Source organism: Miniopterus natalensis, chromosome 11 (assembly GCF_054644295.1).
Source record: "Miniopterus natalensis isolate mMinNat1 chromosome 11, mMinNat1.hap1, whole genome shotgun sequence".
In the NCBI taxonomy this organism is placed as follows: domain Eukaryota; kingdom Metazoa; phylum Chordata; class Mammalia; order Chiroptera; family Miniopteridae; genus Miniopterus; species Miniopterus natalensis.
The window spans coordinates 51,222,986-51,243,545 of record NC_142091.1 but is presented as its reverse complement, the minus strand read 5'-3'; the positions used below and the strand labels follow the sequence as shown (position 1 = coordinate 51,243,545).

The window sequence follows — 20,560 nt, the reverse complement described above, 5'->3', positions numbered from 1 at the left end:
TGTGTGTGTGTGTGTGTGTGTTGGGGGAAAGGAATAAAGAGATGACCCCCAAGAGGGACAGCTCAAGGAGGGCAGAGGGCACAGCCCAGACAGGACCACAGCTGACTGTCCAGCTGCTCTCTTTCCAACAAATATTTACTCTTAATCCCAGGCCTGTGCAGGGCACTGAGTACAGAGCGAGCAAACTGCCGCCTGGCAGAGGAGGCTACTTATCAAATAACCATACCAGCAAATACGTACCTATGTGAGGTGATGAGGGCTCCAAGAACGCACAAGGCATTTCACAAGCCTTGGGGTTAGAGCAGCCGCAAGAGGAAGCAGCAGTGCAGTGGCTGGAAGCACGGGCAAGAACCAACCAGGGAAATACAGGCTACGAGGAAGAGCATTCTCGGCAGAAAGAACGAGGGCAATTCCCAGCCCTCACCTCCCTTGAGCATCGGCAGCATCTGAAGCAGCTGGTCATTCCCTCCTTTTTGTCACATCTGCCAGGGCCCCACAGGCTCTTGATTTTCCTCCCACCTCACTGGCTGCTCCTTCTTGATGCCCTTTGCCAACCTCTTCTCGCAGCCTCTAACTATCAGGCGCCTCAATCCTTCTATCTACACAGTGGGCATAAGTTTACTCCCTTCAGCCTCTGTAGGAAGGGAACCTCTCCTCTGGCGCCCACTTTCCCGAGTCTGTGCGGGCAGTGTGCACAAGCAGCAATTCACTGGTGCTGCGCCTGCGTCTACACTGGCAGTGTGCACAAGCAGCGATTCACTGGTGCTGTGCCTGCGTCTACACTGGCAGTGTGCACAAGCAGCGATTCACTGGTGCTGTGCCTGCGTCTACACTGGCAGTGTGCACAAGCAGCGATTCACTGGTGCTGTGCCTGCGTCTACACTGGCAGTGTGCACAATCAGCGATTCACTGGTGCTGCGTCTGCATCTACACTGGCAGTGTGCACAGTCACAGATTTACTGACACTGTGCCTGTGTCTACACTGGCAGTGTGCACAGTCACTGATGTCAGACTTGCCTTTACACAGGCACTGACAGCGCTTGCGTCAGATCTTCATCTGCCCTGGAAAAGATAATCTCTATCCATGAGTCTGTGACTAAACTGGCCCCGGACGCACTCACAAATCATTCAGCTATGTTCTCATCAACTCAATCTCCACAGAGATTGTTTATTACACTGGCAATGGGCACAGAAGTTGAGAGCAGACCTACCTCTACACTGGCAATGGGCACATTCATTGACAGCAGACTCATACACACGAGCAGCAGGCACAATCACGTTCATCTCTTGGCAACGGGCACACTCAATAAACAAAGACCTGAGTCCCCACCAGCCATGGACATGAATGACTGAGGAAAGTGACCACAGGGGACAAAGGTTCCTGTTTAGAGACAGGCGGACACATCTTCCCTACCCGCAGGCTGCCAGCTAAAGCGCTGGTTATGAAGTTCAACACCCCAAGTGCTGCCTAGGGGGCAGAACCTGGCACGGGAATGTGGAATTAGAAACCTACATGGGGGCACTGGAGTGTGGAATCTAGAATCTGGGCATCAGAACTGGAATGTGGGACACATGGCGAGATGAGACCATGTCTATTCCCAGCATTTTGAGATCACTCAAGGTGAGGAGAGACTTGGGCTGTGTGACTCCCTGCACTACCTGCCCCCTCCCCACTCCACACCCAGACCTGGCCAGCCAGCCTGGGCTTAAAAAAGCACCAGGAAATGTCACTTTCTTTTTGAGGAGGTGCAATGGCCAAGCCAGTTTAGCTGCCGGCCTATTCAAAGATTGGGAACAGTGACAGAGCCTTCAAATCCTGAAGCTTGTTTCTTACCCAGGCTGGACGGAGCCCTGCCTAGCGCCAGCCCAGAACTCCCTGCTCCCCTGTCCTGCATTTTCCCATCTGCAAAATGAGGGGCCTGAACCTCCCCTCGAGTTCCTGCTCTATCTCTAGGACCCCTGTGTTACCCACAAGAACATCTAGATCCTACCAGAGACACTGGGCAAGAGACAAGTGCAGTGGATTCCTCCCGAGAGAAGAAAGCTCCAAGGACATTGGCCATCCATTGATGCAGCTTTCACTCAGTTGTTCGTTGATTCAATCATCATGTATTTACTGAGTGCCTATTATATACCAGCTACCACTTTTCACAACCACCTCCAGAAATAACAGCTTTACATAAAGCTCCCAGCACAGAGCTAGGCACTGTGATAGTATCAATCACAAGGACAGAGACACCTACTGGGTGCTGACACTTATCCTGAGCTGGACCCGTTCCTAAGCACTCTTACATGCCCCATCTCGTTACCCATACATCATCTCTGAGGTCCACACTGTGGTTACCGTCACATTTTTACAAAGAAGGAAACTGAGGCTTGGAGAGGTTATGTTGCCCATGATCATACATCTGGGAGGTGGCGGAGTTAGGATTCGAAACCCAGCTTTGTCTGACTCCAGAACACATGCTCGTAACCACTCTCCCTCCCAGTCCCTCAACAAACATGTATAGAACGGATGCTGAGAGGATGAATTAAAATTTGTGTTGGTGCAAGGATGGGTCCACGAGTGTCCAAGGCCATAGGCATGCACGAGTGTGGAAGCATATGTGTGCAGATGCTTGTGTGTTTGCACGTGGAGCTTTTTTATGGAAAGACTTTCCCTTGTTGTCTTGGTCTTGTGTGTGCGGGAGCTATACTTAGCTGCAGCCAGGACTGTAATGAGCAGTTAGCGGCACACCAGGCGCTCTCATTGGGACCTGGTTTCCCAGGGAGATTGCTGGGGCCAGTGTATGTGTGTGGGGGGTGCAGCCTGGTGCTGGGGGATGCTAGAGCAGGGCTTTGTGTCTGTGAGCACAGCCGCTCACAGCACGGAGCCTTGTGTTAATGGAGATCCTTAGCTCCAGCTGGAAGCATCTGCTCTAGGCTAGCAGCATCTAAGCCTCCAGGCCTTGCCAAGATCAACTATCGGCCACCTATGTTCGTGGTCCCTTTATTGGCCCTTGCTAGGCATTTAGAATGAAAGCCTTGGAGCTCCTATGAGACTGGGGAATGATGGGAAAAGGCACTGGGAAGGCGGTGGCTCTTGGTATACCTAAGCCAGGACAGTCCAGGGCCTCAGGAAAGCACACTCCTCAGGTATGCTCAGTGTGTCCTGGGGCTCAGAGGCCACCCCCCCACCCACTCAGTGGCTTCAAGGAGTCTAGAACACCCTGGACCCTGAGGCCTCCCTTGTCACATGGCACTACCTGCAACCTGGTGCTGCTCCATCAGAGACTCTAATCTTTGAGAGTGGGCCAGTCCCCTAGGCCAGTCCGTGCCTCCAGCTCCCAGCTCCCTCACTCCACAAACCACCCCCCTTCTGCATCTAACAAATGCACTTTCTCACACATAGGCTGGATTGCTCCACCCTGCCTTCCACCTTGAAGTCCTCAGGGTTCAAGTCCCATTCTCTAGGCTGTTTTCATTTAACGAGAGGTGAGACTTCCTCTCTTGCCTTGAAGCCAAGAGAGGAGAAATGTATCCATCCATCCTCACATTCATCCGTTTCCTGGCCAATCCACTAAGCTACCCACCCATCTGGGTATCCATTCATAAGTCCTTCCCTCCACCCATTCATCCATACCCATCCACATACCCATCTTCTTATCCATTCTTTCATCTGCTTCTCCCTCACCCACATGTCCACCTCGTGCATAACAGGACAGGAAGGAACATGGCACTGCCAATTTACCTTCTTAATTTCTCAAAGAAGACCTGGGGTCTAATTCTTCTTTCACCAGTTACTAACTGCGTGGTCTTGTGAAAATATATTTAATCTCTCTAGGCCATTTTTTCCTTCATCAGTAAAATGGGGATAATATAGGATCCTTCTGCCTCACAGGACTGTTGTGAGGTACACTGCTTCAGCAAAGATTGATCGGTTCCACGTTATGTAACAGGCACTATCATTGCCTAAGCTGGTCCTTGCCCTCTGAGAGGCTGCAGCTGTCAGGGAGACATGCAGCCTCAATAGGTCAGCTGGATCAAGGGCAGGAAGGGCTCTCTGGGAGAGCAGCCTCTTCAGGGGGGGATCAGGAAAGGCTCCAGACAGAGGGAGCCATCAAAGCCGGCCTTGGAGGGTGGATCCATTTCAGATATGGAGGTGGAAGAAAGGGCAAATTGGTGGAGGAAAGAGAATAAGTGAAGGGAGGAGGCAGGAGGGGCTAGAGCATGCCGGGGGCACGGCTGACGTTCCTGGAGGCCAAGAGTGGGTGACCTGGAAAGACAGGACTGGTGGCATTTCCAAGGGTAGCACAACAGCTGGAAAAGGGCCATGGAAATGGAAAGGCTCAGCAAGCCAGGGTGAACCACAGTGATTCCTTACTCTGAGGCTTTAACTCAGATCCCCTGACGGCCAGACAGGAAAAAAATATCTGCTTGGTGACAGCCAGGCCTTGGGAGACACGATTTCTGCCGCCTAGAAGGAAGCCAGCTCCTGGCATTTCTGACCTTTGTGTTGCTAAATATATCACTGGTGACAGTGGTTCATGCCCCCAAGGCTTGTGAGGCCATCGGACGAGGCTTCCACCAGGGCTCCCTGTCTCTGTGGCTCAGCCACGGCCTCATTAGACCAGCTCCCCTGGGGAATCTGAACCCAGGACCAAGGTGACAATGGTGCCTCAGGCAGCCAGATCTCACCCTTAGTAAGTGCATCCTATGTGCCAGGCACCACACTGGGCTCTGCCCTCTGAAACGCTCTCCTTTCACACAGGAAGAAACAGGCTCGGCCGGACACTTGCCCCAGCCTACACTGAGGCAGCAGGGAGACCAAACCGAGGCCCAGCCAGGTCCATGGCCTGTGCTCTTACCTCTACCATGTCCCCTCCCAACACTCCCCCTGCCCTTGCGATGGTAGTCTCCTCCTGCACACGGCCCTGCATGAGCCATGTTTCCTCCCTCACAAATGATCTTTCTGCCTCAGTCTTAGTAGATTCTCCCAACATTGTTGAGAGGCTGGGGACATCATTATGCAACTTTACGGGTGAAAAACTAAGGCCCAGAAGAACCAGGGCCATGCTGCAGGTGTGGACTGGTCAGGGGACACATTAGGAGCACCATGGCAATGCAGCAAGAAGCACACCACCCAGGGCAGGTCCTGAGCAGATGACAGCCACATGGGCCTCCAGAAGCCCAGCCTCTGGCCCTCAGCCCAGGGCTCTGCCTGGCTCGAGGTGGCCCAGCAGGTGACTGTGTTCCTCACAGCTGCTCAGAGAGCCCCTGAGGTTGAGCATAAAACATTAATCTCTAAGTGGTAAGATGCTGGCTCTGGTGGGAGGCTGGGGTCTAAACATGTTCATAGTCCTGCCCTAGTGACAAGCCCCAAGGGAGTCACACTTTCCCATTCTACCTCTTGCTGGGGTAGAGAAGCTCCCTGGGGAACTGCTGAAGCCTCCCCGGTCACAGAAGCCTTCCTGTAGATGTTAGGTTCATATTCTCAGAACCCCCCAGGGGAGGAGGCCGGTGTGTGCAGAGCATCCTAGAAAGAGGCCTCGTTGCCAAAGGTGAGAATGACAGAGGTGCCTGACTGGAACGCTGTGCTGTGCCATGTACTGTGCTGAGAGCTTCCTGTAGCTTATTTCATGTGGTCTCACAGCAGCCTCTTAATGTGGGGACTCTTGTTATGCCCCCTTCAGAGCCCAGGTGGCTGACGCTCGCAGAGGTCACACAGCTAGCAATCAGCACAGCCAGGCGTGGACCTTGGCAGTTTGGCTCCCATCTGCCCATCACCACTATGCTAACCATCTTCTCTCAACACACCTGGAATGAGAGCCAGGTGAGCAGCCATCGAGGGCTATGTGAATAAAAATTGCTCACAGGACTTAGTCTGGAAGGGCCCCTCACCTCTGGCTCCCCCACCAGCTTCTCTCCAGCTCCACACTGCCTTCAGGGAACAACTCATCCCTTAGTGTGTGGCAGCCATGAGTGGTCCCACCTTCTCTTCCTGGGCACAGCTGACCTTTAGGGAGGACCTCTGTCACAGAGGTCCCCTGTTATGTGAGGCAGGAACCCCCTCTCTGAGGTCCAGTGGCCTGGAGGTCCAGACTGTGCAACCCCTGAGGCCATGGGAGGGGAGGGGACAGCAGTGCAGATATGAGCACAGCCAAACACTGCGGCGACACACCGAGGGAGCCTGAGGGCAGGCCCGGCAGAGGCAGGCCCACTGTTGGGAGCCCAGTGGAACTGTGAGGAGCTCTGCTATTTCTGACCTGGTACTGTCCTCTGGCTCTTTAAGCCTGACCCTGACATTGGCTTCTTGCTGTGTCTTCAACCCCAGGGATGCATCTGCTCAGGGCAAGTTGTTTCCTGTGTTCCCCAGATGTCACATGTCTCCCTCCCTCACCTCTTCAAGTCTTGGCTGAAACATCACCTGCTCAGGAAGGCCTTCCCTGCCTAGTTGAAGTTACCACCTCCCGTGTTTCCTGGGCCTTACCTCCATTATATTTCTTTCTCCATGGCCCTTCTCACCATCTGACACACTATTATTCCACGTATCCATTTGTTTCTCCTTGCATGGGAATATAAGCTTGTTGAGGGCAGGTATTTTTGACTGTTTCATTCCTTGCTCCATTCCCAGCTCCTAGAGCAGTGCCTGTTACCTAGTAAGTGCTCAATAAATTTTTTTTGAATGAATGAGTCCTAACAGCTGTCTCTGGCAGGGGACCTACACAGACTGTCTTTATGTACAGAGTAGAGGAGTAGGGAGAGAAGTCCCTTTCTGCACTGTGAATGGGGAAGGAAAGAGGCAAAGGGGGGGTCACATCATGGACAGTAGGCCAGGGGTTCAAGGGCTGGAGCCAGAGCCTGGGTGAAGCAGGATCAGGGCTGCTAGGCCAGCAGGGTCTGGGTTGTGCCAGGTGGAAGGGGCATCTGAGGTCCTCACAGGCTTGAGAAAGTTGCCTTCGGCTGCCATGGCCCAGGCTGAAACAGCATCTGAGCTTGGGCCCAGGAAGGCTGGCCCCTGCAGCCCCCTGAGCTCAGCTGTCTGGGGCCACCCCAGCTAATATTAGCTTGTCCCCATCCAGCCTGGCGTCGGTGTGGCAGGGCAGCCCAGCCCCAAAGTGGGTACCACCCACTGGCACCAATAGGAGCCCCAGGCCCTAGCCCCTGGCCTCCAGCAGCTCCTGGGCCCTGCCTGGCCCTTCTGCCCCTGCTCCCTGTGCCCAAGCATCCACTGTAAAGAGGAAATGTTTTAATCCTGAGTTGTGATGCATGTCCCTGCCTGCCAGATTCACCATCCTGGCACACTTGTCAACATCTCAGTTCCCTGTGCTTGGCTCCCAACACAGCCTGGTATCAACGGCCCTCCCTCCCTCTCCACCTGTAGGCGAAAGTTCCACCATTCATCTCTCTCACTCCCCAATACTGCTGGGCAGGGGGAGGCAGAGCACAGATGAGTGGCCAATTACAACAGATGGAAGACTGAAGCTCAGAGGGGACCGTGACCTGCCCAGGACACACAGCAGGTTTGTGGCAGAATCCAGGCCTGCCTCCCAGGGTGACACCCCTGAAATCTGGCCTCTAGGAGGTAGACTCTGGAAGGAGGTATCCTCAGGGCCAAGGTAGGTGAGGTGACCCCTAGAGAGGCACTTGAAGGGAGAGTCAATTGCTGAAAGAAGGAAATAGACAGGGAACAAGTTTGTTTGGATGTTTTATAGCCAAATGCTGATAAAAAGACAATAACGGAACCTGTGGTAATTAAGTACTTATTATGTTCAGCATTCTAGGCTAAGTGCTTAACATAGTCAATCCCCACGACTTCCTTATGAGTCAGGTGCTGTTAATATCCCTCTCTTGATGCACAGAGAGGTCAGGGAACTTGTCCAAAGTCACACAGCTGGAAAGTGGTGGAGCTGGGATTCAAGCGCAGGCCTCCTGGCTTAAGATGCCGTGCTTTGGGGAGAGAACAAGGCTCCAGGTCGTACTGCCAAGTGAGGTAGCCAGGAAGTGCAGGCTGGCCATGAAGCCCACCCACTTGCTACTAAAGACATAACGAAGGCTCAATGCAGGGGGATTTGGGACAAGAAGTATGCTAGGCCTTCGAGGGATAGAATCCATGTTGAAAGCCAGTAACTAATGCCTAGAACTTCTCACCAACACAGCTGAGAGAGGAAAGGAGCCGATGGGAGGGAACAGGGGAGGGAGGGAAGTGGACAGGGAGGGGGAGAAGAGAGCCTGCCTGGCCATTGGGGAAACAGAGTCCAAAGGGAGTTGGCCTTTAATGTTAGTCTGGACCAAGTGGACCTGGGACTTCAGTGTCCCTGAAATGTCACCATCCTAACAGCTTATGCAGCCTGGTTTTAGAAAACAGCTTGTTAGCTCTGAGCTGTGGTGGTTCATAATGGTTGGGCTGATGTCGCATGAAGGAAGGGTTTGGGGAGACGGAGGGGCCAGCATGTGAAGAGCCTCATCTAGCCCTGGGCAATGGCAGGTGGGACCCTGGCTAGGGAACCCCAGCACTCCCAGGACTGCCTCAGCAGACTTTGCCTCTCCATGGTGCCTGCAGGTGTGTGAGATGGAGGGATCGTGTTTCCAGGTGAGGCAAGGAAGGGGGCCAGCCAGTAACAGGCCCAAAGGTGTTGAGCCAATGTTGGACCTATGTCTGGAACTGTGGCTCCTCACCCATTCTTTCAATCAATATTTATCTAGCACCCACTATGTGCCAGACCCTGTTCTAGGTTCCAAGCATCTAACAATGGGTAAGAGACAAAAATCCCTGCCTTTGTGGAACCTACATTCTAGTGGGGGAAACAGACAAGAAACAAGGTAAATAAGGATAATATAGGTAGATGGCAGTAAATGCCAAAGAGAAAACAGGTAAGCCTGGAAGGAGGAGGGAATGGCAGGGTGAGACCTGAGACAAGGACATGAGTGCAGACCTGCAGGAGGTGAGGGAGGAATCAGAGGAGAAACGCTCTGCCTGGGAAGGAGCGGCAAGAGCACAGGTCCTGAGGCAGAGGCACAAACAGGGTGCTGGTGGGAACCAAGGGGGCCAAAATGAGCTGGAGGAGAGAGGCAGGAGGGCAGAGGGATTGGTGGGAGGTAGGAACTCACCTGGAGGTCGTAGGGAGTTCCTTATAACCCTCATAGGGACTTGGGCTCCTCCCTGAGCGAGACAGAGCAAGGTGGCTCGGTCTGACTAGCATTTTACCATGGTGGCAGGGAGGATCACTTGCAGCAATCCAGGGGATAGAAGATGCAACTTCAGTCAGGAAGGTAGCAGTGAAGGTGGTGAGACACAGTTGGGTTCTGGGTATGTTTTCAAAGTGAAGACAACAGGATTTGCTGAAGTGTGAGGGAAAGAGAGAAGTCCAAGGTGATGGCAAAGTTTCTAGTCTGAGCAACTGGACGCAGTTGCCATTTACTGAGCTGGGGCCTCACACCCAGGCCCATCACCCTGACACCAATATCTTGGGCACCAGGAAAGGTGAGAATCACCGTGAAGCTCTGCCACCCTGGATGCGCCCGTCCAGGCCTCTCTGCACCCTGACACTTCCCCTTGACTACGAACTGTTGCCCACATCAGTGTTTCTCAGACTCTAACGTGTGTATGACTCATCTGGGACTCCTGTTAAAATGCAAATTCTGAATGAGCAGGTATGGGGTGGTTGCTAAACTCTTATTTTCTAACAATTGCTCAGGTGATGATACTGTGGTCAGAGGACCACATTGAGTAGCATGAGCCCCCATGCCCCACTGCAGACCCTCGCTCTCTGAGCATCAGCATCACCTGGGAGTGGAAACATCCTGACCTGACCCTAAGATCTAAGAATCAAATTTTTGCTAGACAGAGCCCAGGAACCTGACCTTTTTTGAAGCATCCCAAGTAATCTAAGAGTCAGCTGGGGAGTTCTCCAGCAACCTCCCCTGCAGCCCCCGTAGCAGCCATTGCAAACACCCCTTCCCCAGCCCCATTCAGCACAGCAGCAGCTCACTGCTCCCCTCTCCCAGTGTCCCTACCCATCAAAGCTAGCGCCCTACCCTGCTCCAGCCCTACAGCCTGGCTGGGTATCTCCTCTCGGAGTGCACCTTTCTGCAACTCTCACAGGGAGGACAGCCAAGAGAAGGGCCTGGGAGAGAGGGCAACAGGTGCCACCCATTGGGCCTGAGCAAACACACCCAAAAGAGGTGGTACCCCCAGGGCCTGTGCTTGTGAAAAGGCTAGGTGAGTCTACTGTGCCACTGATGGCTCCTAGGGGCCCAGCACCAGAACAGACCCCAAGCAGAGCGTGATTACTATGCCTTGAATGAATGAATGACAGCAGGCTGAGGGAGCCTGAACGAGTGTAGGAGGAAGCTCTTCAGAGCCCCTTGCCCTGGGCTCCTACCACTTGGTATCATCGGCACCAGAACAGCTCACATGAGCCCTAGAGAAGAGCTGGACTGAGGATGAGGAAGGAGAGCTAGGGCTGAAGATGAGGAGGCCAGGGAGGAGCTTGGCAGAAAGGAGCAGCAAGAAACATGGCAGTTTCCAGAGTAGAAGGCCTTGAATGCCGAGCTGAGGAGGAGCCAGCATTGCTACCATATGTCGCCTCATGCAGGATAACTTATAATCCTCCCCAAGCTCTCTGCCATCTCCCTGCAGGCCATGTGGAGTCTGCAGCTGGGGGCAGTTAAAGCACCTTCTGAAAACTGTCTCTCTGGGGGTTGCCAGAGCATTTTCTTAGCACCTCCAGGCTGAACCCTCACTTGCCATTGTTCAGGGGCCAGAAATGGCTGAGCAGGTTCCCTGGTAACTTGCTAGGACAGAGTATTTGGTGGAGGAGGGAGGGAACCAGGTAAGCACCCAAGCCTGGGCCCACAGCAAGCCACAGACCCCACCATCCCTGGAAGCACCAGGAGACAGTACTGAGCAGTGGTTATGGCAGAGTTCCGGTGTCAGGCAGACCCAAGTCTGAACGCTGGCTCTACTACTCGTCAGCTAAGTGACCTTGGATAAGTTACTCAACTTCTCTGAGACTCACCAGCCTCCTCTGTGACACTGGCATGCTAAAAATAATACGGTTCCACAAGGGTTTTGTGAGAAGTAAATGAGAATATGTAAATTAAACCCTAAGATTTCTGATACATATTAAGTGCTTTGGTAAACAGTAGCTGTTAGTATTATGATTCAAGAAAGGAAGGGGGTTCTGGAAAACCCTGCTTGGGGAATGATAAGAGTAGGATTTTGGCCGATCTGTGGAGGTCTCAACTAGCTGTGCTGGGCCCTGAGGGTGGAGTGGGGAAGAGAGGTGGGAGGGCAGGCAGCTGCTTATTCTCCCTCCCTCAGTGGGGGAAATACAGGGAGTAGTAAGAGAACAGCACAGGTGAGCTTTGGTGTTCTTTAAAAACTGAGAGCCAAAAGAAATGCAAATGGCCAGACCCTGGGCCAAGAGGCATGGGTGTGAGTTTGAGTCTCACTGATTCCCTGTGTGGTCTTGGACAAGTGTCTTTCCCTCTCTGAGCCTACTGAGGATAGTGGCTAGAGGTGGCCCGGGAGCACCCACCTGCTCCAATAGTCCCATGCATGCAGAAGATGGTACCCCCCCCACCCAAGTGTTTCCCTTATTGAATAAGGACTGGGCAGCCAAGAGTCCCTGAAACTTCTTAGACCCCACTCTTCCTCTGAGCCTGCACCCAGGGAAGGGAAGCTCAGGCAAGGGTGGTAGCCAGGCTGGCCTGAGGGCTGACGGGAGGCAGTGGCTTGAGGACCTGACCTTTTGGTCCAGAGCAAATACACTGGTCATGGGACTGCTCAGAATAGCGTAGCACTATATTCAGCTGTCTTGGAAGTTCCTGAGATCTCTGGCTCAGGCAGCAGGCCTTGAAATGGGTCCCCACCAGGCCTGCTCCCTCACCACTGAGATGACAATGGGAGGCTGGAGCTAATCTCCAAAGCTTCTGGCAGATGCCAGACCTCCTGCCCAGAGTTAGGGAGCACAAATTCCTACCCCCAGAGCACCAGACTCCAAACATTCCCTGAGGTGTCTCAAGGTGGATGGGGGTTCCCAGGCTACTGAGTAGAGAATTAGAGACCTGGGTTTCTGAGCCAGCCCCCCAAATAACCTGCTCACATGTGACCTTGGGTAAAGCACTCCTCTCTGGGCCTCAGCTTCCTCATCTGCCATAATAATAGCTTCTATTATATTGCTTATATAAGAAGCTTAGCATCTGGAGTGGGAGACAAACCTGAATCAAGCAAGGCTGCTAACAAACATTTTACTACAAATCAGAGAGCTTCTCTGAAGGGAAGGATTCTGGTTCTGAATCCTGACCTGGCCTGTGGAGTCTGAGAAGGCATCACTCATCACCAAGGAAGTGATGTTTGAAGCAGGGCGTGGAGGATGAAGAGGGGCAAACTAGGAGGAAAGAGTGCTCCAGAAGGAATAGCATATGCAAAGGCCCTGAGGCAGGCAGACCTGGCACATGCAAAAAACTGAAATGAGGCCAGGGTGGCCGGAGCTCAGTGAGTGATGAGGAAAGCCAGGTCAGAGACTGGAGAGGCAGGCTGGGGAGGCACTGAAGGGTGTTAAGCAGGCAAGAAGGTGAGCTGTCAGATTTGTGAGTTGAAGAGACCTCCGTGAAGTGGAGAATGAACTGGAGGTACTGGAGGTGGGAGAGCAGTAAGGGAGCTGTTGGAGAAGTTGGCCTGCAGGAAACAGTGGTGGCTTGAAGCTGGAGGATGGACATGGAGACAGAAGGCAAAGGATGGAGTCTAGAGAGTCATGAAGTAAAATGATAATACACCCAATAGGAGTAATAACAGCAGTCAGTATTTATCAAGCACTTACTGCATGCCTTGGGGCTCTCCACATATTACCTCAGTTAATCTTCCCATCAGCCCTGAGGTGAGCTCTAGCATTATGCCCATTTTAGAGGTGAAGAGGCTGAGAGGCAGAGAGTAGGAGATGCTGGGTTTGAGCCCTTCTTTACTAGGAGGGGCGATGAGGGAGGAGGTTGGAGGTACCATTCAAAGACACAAGGACACCTGTAAGAGCATCATGGGAAAGAGAAGGATACTGAATGGAGGATACACTGAGCAGGGGGCCCTTGGGGTGGCTGGGAAGGGAACGCACCCAGCCCCTTCGCCACTGCTCATGGGTCTCCTGACCTGGGGAAGTGGGCTATGAGGTGAGGGGGCAAGCTGCCTAAGAAGGCCCTGGTAGCAGCTCTGTCCCCAATCCCTCTGCATGCCAAGCCAAGGCTCCAAGAGCCCCGTGTCAGCTGGGATCCAAGGGAGAAACAGAAGTCTCTGGCTGGGCTCTTCATCCCAGCCACCAGGTGAATTTCCTTCCCAGAAGGTGGAGGAGGCGTCAGACTACATCAGATCCCATGGAGGTGGGGACAAGACAGAGCGACAAAGACCTGGAGTTGGAGGAGGGCTGGGCAGTGGGGTAGATGGAGGTGGGGCTTCCACTGGCACTTGCTTGTCATTTTGGAAGGACAAGTGACTCTGGGGGACACATGTCAACACACACACACACACACACACACACACACACACGACAATACTTACTAGCACAGGGACCACCGATGGCTCTGACCTGACACAGAACAATGTTCCTGATGACAACATGCAATTCATAGATAAAAGCCAAGGGCCTCAGACCTGTACCGGCGGCCCCCAAGGAAGAGAGGAGGGCAGGTTTCAAGTCATGGCTGCCCCAGGCCACCCCAACACAGTCCTGCCTGCTCCCACACCTCCCACAGCTTTGCCTGCTAGGACTGCTGTTCCCTGCCATCTGCGTGGCTAATTCCTACTTTCCCTCAAAGCTTCCCCCAGCATCACCTGCTCTGGGACAGTTCTTACTCTCACAGTCCCAGGAAGCCCCTTCACAGCCCTTACCACGCAGTGTCATCATCCTTTGCTTGTGTGTGCCTGGTGCACAACCTATCACCCCAGAATACAAGCTGGGCTCATCGTGTCCCAGCTCCCCTCCTCACCCCCTCAGCCTGGGTGCCCAGAAAACCACAGGAGAGAAAGGCCAGGGAACCAGTTGCTCCAGCTAGCACTGTCACCCAAGAGCTCAGATGTGACCTCCCACCCCCGCTAAGTAGCCTCTATATTCCAGAGCCAACACTAAGGCCTGGATGAGGTGGCCTCATCACCCGTCCACGCATCGACAGCTGGCCAGGGCTACAGAGTATTTCTATTGAGGACGGGAAATGAGAAGCAGAGCCGCTCACTAAGGCAGCCCAGAGGTCCCAGGAGGTCGAGGCAGCAGGCACGAAGATGGTCTGGAGTTTCATCTTCCTCAAGGCTCACTCAGGCCCAGGCAACACAGGGTCTCTCACATCTCACATACAAGCACACAAAGCAACACTGACACAGTTTTTCACACACAGTCTATATCATACATAGCGTTCCCCACTCCCCACACAGCCTTACACATACACACATGCACACACACGTACAGCCTCACACACCAATGCACTCCCACTGACCTCAAGTCTTTCACACCTCTCCCAAGAATCTCTCACATACATACACACATGCACATATCCCCATACACACACATGCAGCATCTCTCTTACACATATAGTCTCTTTTCCTCATACACACTTTCCCCCACACAGTCTCACTCTCACACACGAAGTCCATCTCTCAAAACACACACAATCTGTCTCTCACACTCACACAGAATTTCCCTGATAGAGACGCAGGATGTCACAGCCAGTTTCACCACACACGCACCACCACACCCGAGTCTCACACATATTTTTATTCTCCCACAGTCTTTCTCACACACATGAAAAGTCTCTCACAGCCACATAGAATCTCTCTCACACAAATTCTCTCACACATGCAGCTTTTCTTTCACACACACACACACACACACACAAAATGTTACACACATACAGGATTCTGGTCTAGAATCTACAAGAAAAATTTAAATCCCACCAATCTGAGGAGGCCTGGGGCCCCTGTGAGGGAGGGGTAAACAAAGGTGACAGCAGCAGTGGCTGAGCAAAGATGGAGGGGGGGAGGGAGGGCAGCCGGCTGGTCCCTGCGCAGATGAGCCGCAGAGAGGCAGCGCAATGCAGCTAGGCCTGCCAGAGGGCAGCAGGAAGTCTGGGTTCTAATCCAGGCTCTGCCCTCAGTTCTGTGTGCCCTTGGGCAGGTCCCTCCCCCTGTGGGCCCCAGTGTCCTCATCTGTCACCCAAGGAAGTTGAAATGACTCTGTGTGGCTCCTGGGGAAAGAAGGTAGCATTGATAGACTCGTGTGGGGGCACCTTCTAACTTACCTCCATCCCCCTCTACTGCCCAGCTTTTCCCTCCGAGTCTGTTCTTCAATGGACACTTGATAGAATCAGGACTTTTCTATAAGGTTTTGTACGCCAACGAGACTCCAAACCACCCTAGCCAGCCGATTTAACTGCATTGGGTGATGGCCACCCTACAGACTAGGAATGTTCAGTGGGAGAAGATGGACAGGGGAAGGGGCTCGAACCTGCCTCAAATGACCCCTGCCTATTCTGAAACTCAGAGACATACGTCAGAGCCCTGAAGCTGAGCCCAAGGTGGCCAACTCTGAGGAGGATGAGGTCCCAGGAGACCTGGTTCTAGTCCTGCTTAGTCTCTAGCTCCCTGGGTGACCTTGGGCAGGGTCCTCAGTGGCAAAAGCGGGAGTTTGGCTCTCTCCCTAGTAACCTCACCCCCATACACACCTATTCTAAGACTTAATGTATAACACTTTGACCTGCTGCCCCCTCCTTAAAGGATGCTGAAACACTGAGTGTTTTATCTCAGTCACAAATCTACCAGGCCTGCGCCTAAACACAGCTTTTTTCCGCCTGTGGACACCTCAATGCCCCCAAGTCCCCTTCCCACACTGATCCTCAGCAGCTCGGCAGACACTCCTGCCCCATCTTTGCCCCCAGGTTCTAGTGGGCAGGAGGGAAGGCTTGTGGAGCAGTAAAGGACAGTGGGCAGAGGCAGAGGTTAGCCCAGTAGGGGGTGGGGGGTGGCAGCTATGGATGGGGGTGGGGCTCTGCTCTAAATTACTAACTGTGACCCTCTCCTTCATGCCTTAGGCTCCATTTAGGCCTCTAGGACAGAATTCAGTGAAAGCAAGGGGTATCTCTTCCAAAGTAGGTGGCTGCTACCAGCAAGTAGTACTAAGCTGCTACTGGCTGCCCAGTTTTGGGCTTAGTTAAGTAGCAAAAACCCTTAGAATTCACCAGAACTCCCTCTCCTATTTTACAGATGAGGAAACTGATCCAGAGAGGCCACCTGAAGGGCCAAGGTCAGGAACAGGGTGCCCTTCCTCCCCTGTAATAAACTGCTGTCAGGAAAGGGGAGTGGCGGGTGAAGACACACCCACCTCTCACCGACTTTCTCCCTGTAAGTTCCCCCTTTGACCCCCTCTCTGCTCCTGACAGGTCCAAACCCAGTGGCCCCCTCCAATACCCTGCCCTTTTGACGAGGAAGAAGGACAGGCTCTGTTCCCAGGAGCAGGTTTCAGAAGAATCACAGCCACCTCCCCATAGCTGAGCCCTACACAACTACCAAGCTAGTAATTAGCCATAAAGATCCCCCTGGACCACCTCCTCAGAATGGCCGGAGGCTGCTCCCTGGGGGGGGGGGGAGCCCATCTCAAGCAGCAGACCCAGGCCTCAGGCTCTTGTCTGTGGGCCTTGGCTGGCTCCAGATGCCCTTACCTGGGAAGGAGGAAGGGTGCCCAGCTTCCCTCCCCACACCAGAATCCAAAGGGCAAATCAGACCTTCACAGTGCACACCTGCAAAGACACAAACATGCATGCACAGGCGCTCCTACACACTCAAACATATGCACATGCTCACTCATTCTCACTACATTCTTTACCCGCCCAAATATACACCACCACAGTTACATAAATATGCACACACAATCTACTCACACACACAAACATACCCATTCATACTCGCTCATACATATTAAATCTGGAAATACAAACAGACCTTACATACACAAAAACTAGTCACCCTTGAAAAAATCACAGCCTCTCTCTTACACACACACACACACACACACACACCACGCACCCCCTTTCATCTGACTCCCTAGGTGCCAGTTCTCGCATCCGCCCCACCCCTCCCCCTCTTCCCTGACGGCCGACTTGTCGCTTACCCTGGCATAGCGGGAGGAGTAGGGGTCCTCGAAGAGCGCCCAGATGCGGGGCTGCCAGCGGCGCCAGAAGCCGCCTGTCCGTCCATCGGGGGAGTCACTGAGCGCCAGGCGCTTGGTCATCTCCAGCTCGTCCTCGCCGTCGCCCGAGTCTCCAGGGCCGTCGGCGTCCCCGTCGTCGGCGCTGTTGTCCAGGGGCGCACCGCCGAAGCTGTCCAGCGCCTCCTCGGCGTCCCGGTGCTGGCGGTAAGTCATCCAGCAGCAGGGCTCCACGTCGGTCTCGTCAATGCCCCAGAAGGCCAGCTCCTCCTCGTAGAGCGGCCCGCACACGTCGGCCGGGCAGTGCAGCTTGCCTGTGCGGTAGTAGTTCAGAATGTGCGCGAAGACGCCGGGGTGGCGGTCGAAAAAGAACTCGTCGGCGCGGGGGTCATAGTCGAAGTGGCTGTGGGCGTCGGGCTCCGCCAGCCAGGCGAGCCGCGTGCCGGGCAGCGTGCGCAGCGTCGAGCGGTACGTCTGGTGGCGCGTGCCGCCCACGTTGATCACGATGCGCTCGCTCTCGTCCCCTTGGCCCATCGCGGCGCCCCCTTAGGCATGGCGCGGCCCAGGGACACCCATGGGAGCGGCCGCCAGGGGGTGTTGGCGCCGGGGAGGGGGGCGCGCGGCCTCCTCCCCCCTCCCCCCAGCCGTCGGGGGGGACAGAGGACAGCGGCTCTGGCAATCCCAAGAGCGACCCAAGCCCCTCAGGGCGATTTCTGTCGGGTGCCGGTCCAGGGCAGTGAGTGTGCGCGGGATCCCAAGGGTCTCTAGGCGCCAGATGTAGGAGGGAGCTGGTCTGGCTGCGGAGGAGGCAGAGGAGGAAAGAAGGGCGGGAGAGAGGGAAGGAGGAGGGAGGGAGGGGGGCGGCGCTCAGCGGCGAGCCCCGGGAGGGGGGAAAAGAGGGTGGGGGGACCGGGCTCCCGTCCCCATCTCAGCGGGAAAATGTACAAAGCGACACAAAGCTTTTGGGGGTAAGGTCAGCTGCTCCCAGGACCAGACAGATAGACCAACCCCCGGAAGGAGGAAGGTGGAGAGGGGGCCGGGAAATTCGCGCTCTGTTGTGCGGTGGTCGCCTCAGCGCGCTCTTGACGCGGGGGAGATGGATGCCCGCTGCCTTCCTTCCTTGCGTGGCGAGGCTGCAGCTCGGGGCGCAGGGCGGGCTCGGGCCCCCTCCTTCTTTCCTTGCCTAGCTGCCTGCTCCCCCCGGCGGCGGGCGCGCCTGCCCGGCCGCCCTCCCTGCTCGCTCCTTCTCCCCGCCTCTTGGAGGAGATGGAGGGCCCCCCGGACAGGGGCGCCGGAACGCTGCTCGGTGCGGCTGCCGCCGTGGAGCGCCGCGCTCGGTGCGCTCCGGCTCCAGCTGGGGTTCCGCTGGGCTGCGCTCGGACTCAGGCTCCCGCTCCGGGTGCGGTGCTGAAGGGACAGCTCCCAGACTGTTGCGGAGCTGTGTGGGGCCCGGCAGGGGCTCTCCCGGCTAGATTCGGTCGGCGGGGCCGGCGGGCACGGGCTCCGGTGCCTCCGCGCTCCGCGCTCCGCGCCCTCCTTCAGGCAGGCGGTTGGCGCTGCTGGCCGAAGCGAGGGGGCTACGGTGGTCGGGCCCGGGAGGCGGGGGTGGCGGGTCGGGGCGCCGCGAGGCCGAGAGGCCGGGGAGGTGAGGCGCGGAGCGGCCGCCGCCGCCGCGACGCTGCTGCCGCCGGGGTGCCGCTCGGCTCTCCTGCTCGCTCGCTCGCGCGGTCCGCGTCCAGCCCGCCGCTCTCCGGACACAGGCACACGGCGCGCGCAGCCGCACTCGCCCCCGGAGGGAGGCGCCGCGCTGGGTCCTAAAAAGCCCTGATTCCGCGCCCCCTCCCAGCCCCGCGCGGAGCTGGGCCTCCCTCAACCCCGGCGCTGGGGGCGCCCGCCCCGCATGGCTCCTGCAGCTCCCAGGGAACCCGCCGACGCTTCACTTTCGGGGAGCGCCACTAGATGGGAGAGGTCTCCGGGAGACATCTAGACCAGCGTCCCCGGGTCAGACTGAGGTGAGAGGGGCGTCTGCACCCGCCCCTCTCTTTTCAAACTGGGGACGGTCTTATCCTCTAGTGAACCAAGACGCCCCCGATCCCTATCAGGGACACCTTGACCTGGACCAGCATGGGCCGCTCCAAACAACCCTTTAATACTGACCCTTGTCACGGAATCTGGAGCCCACATGATCCTTTCAAAAGCACCCTCTCGCATGGACCCCAAAATGTCTCCCCCACCCCCATACACACGACATACATGCTGTCCTCTAAGCTCTCTACTAACAATCCAATAATCCTGGACGCTTATTAACCCCTTTCGACCCCTTACTGACCCCAGGCCTTTCATAACTTCAGGCTGACCCTAGTCTCCCATGAGTGCCACACATTCTACCCTATTGATCCTGCTCACTGATCCTCCCACACTAGCCCTGGATCCTTAAGTGGGGATCCCCTATGAGAAGGGCAGTCTGGGCAGAAGGTGGTCCTGAGCATTGACAATCCCGCCTCCCCCCATAGGACTTCAGCTGCCCTGGTTGGTAAGTGGATTCTGTGTCTGGGAGCTGGATGGGAGCAGCTGCCTGCTGTAGTTCCTACAGCTTCAAAGATGATCCTGGAGGTGGGAGTTGCAGTTTGGGCCTTTAAGCCTTCCTGGCCAGTGTTTGGTGCCAGTGCCTCAGTTTACTCGACTGAGCAATCACTCCTTTACTCCTGTTCCAGGCTCTGTCCCAGGCACAGGAGCACAAGAGACCCTGTCCCCGAGGGGTTCCCAGGCTGGTGGGGAAGTGGGCAGGTGGGCCTGGACCAGGATGGGAAGGTCAGGCCCAGCTCCAGGTGGCTCTGCCGGGAAAGGAGCTTATTGATCTCAGCCCAGCTCAATCGAACACAAGGCTGCCTGGGCAAAGGGCTATTTAATTAAGAAGACACGAGACTCATATTTACCTGCGGGAACTTGCTAACTGTGCAGACAGCTGTCCCTTGACACTGACCTGCAGACACTGTTGTGGGCCTGGGGACAAAGCTGTGCTTCAGGCATCTCTCTCCTTGCTTGGCCAAGGGAATCCCAGCCCAGCCCCAGGGAAATCTGTGTGTGGTGGGGGAAAGGTTTGGAGGAGTAGAGAGAGTTGGAGAGAGGCCAGGGCGAGGGCAAGAGATGAGGGATGAGAGAGAAGAACAAGAGGAGAGACAGAAAGAGGCAGAATTAGGGCAGAAACAGGGGTGGAGATCGGCAGAGTTAAAGAGAAGGCTGGAGCATGGGGCCAGTATGGAGCGAACAATCCTCCCTCCAGAGATCAATCTGTTATTCTTCTAAATGGGAGCTATTTTCCCTGCAATCTCAGAATAATGCAGGGGTGAGAGTGCTTTGAGTTTCCCTCTCACCCTGACCAGTGAACCCCGTCTCCT

General features: G+C 55.2%; 1 protein-coding gene across 1 annotated transcript in view; it reads right to left on the bottom strand.

Annotated features, from left to right (window-relative positions):
• KCNC1 (potassium voltage-gated channel subfamily C member 1) overlaps window positions 1-17,696 on the bottom strand; it is a 39,725-nt gene extending 22,029 nt beyond the window's left edge. The window contains exon 1 of the mRNA XM_016225151.2: window positions 17,127-17,696. Within this exon, the coding sequence (XP_016080637.2) occupies window positions 17,127-17,696 (570 nt within the window). The remainder of the gene's footprint in view (window positions 1-17,126) is intronic.
• Window positions 17,697-20,560: the final 2,864 nt, after the last annotated feature.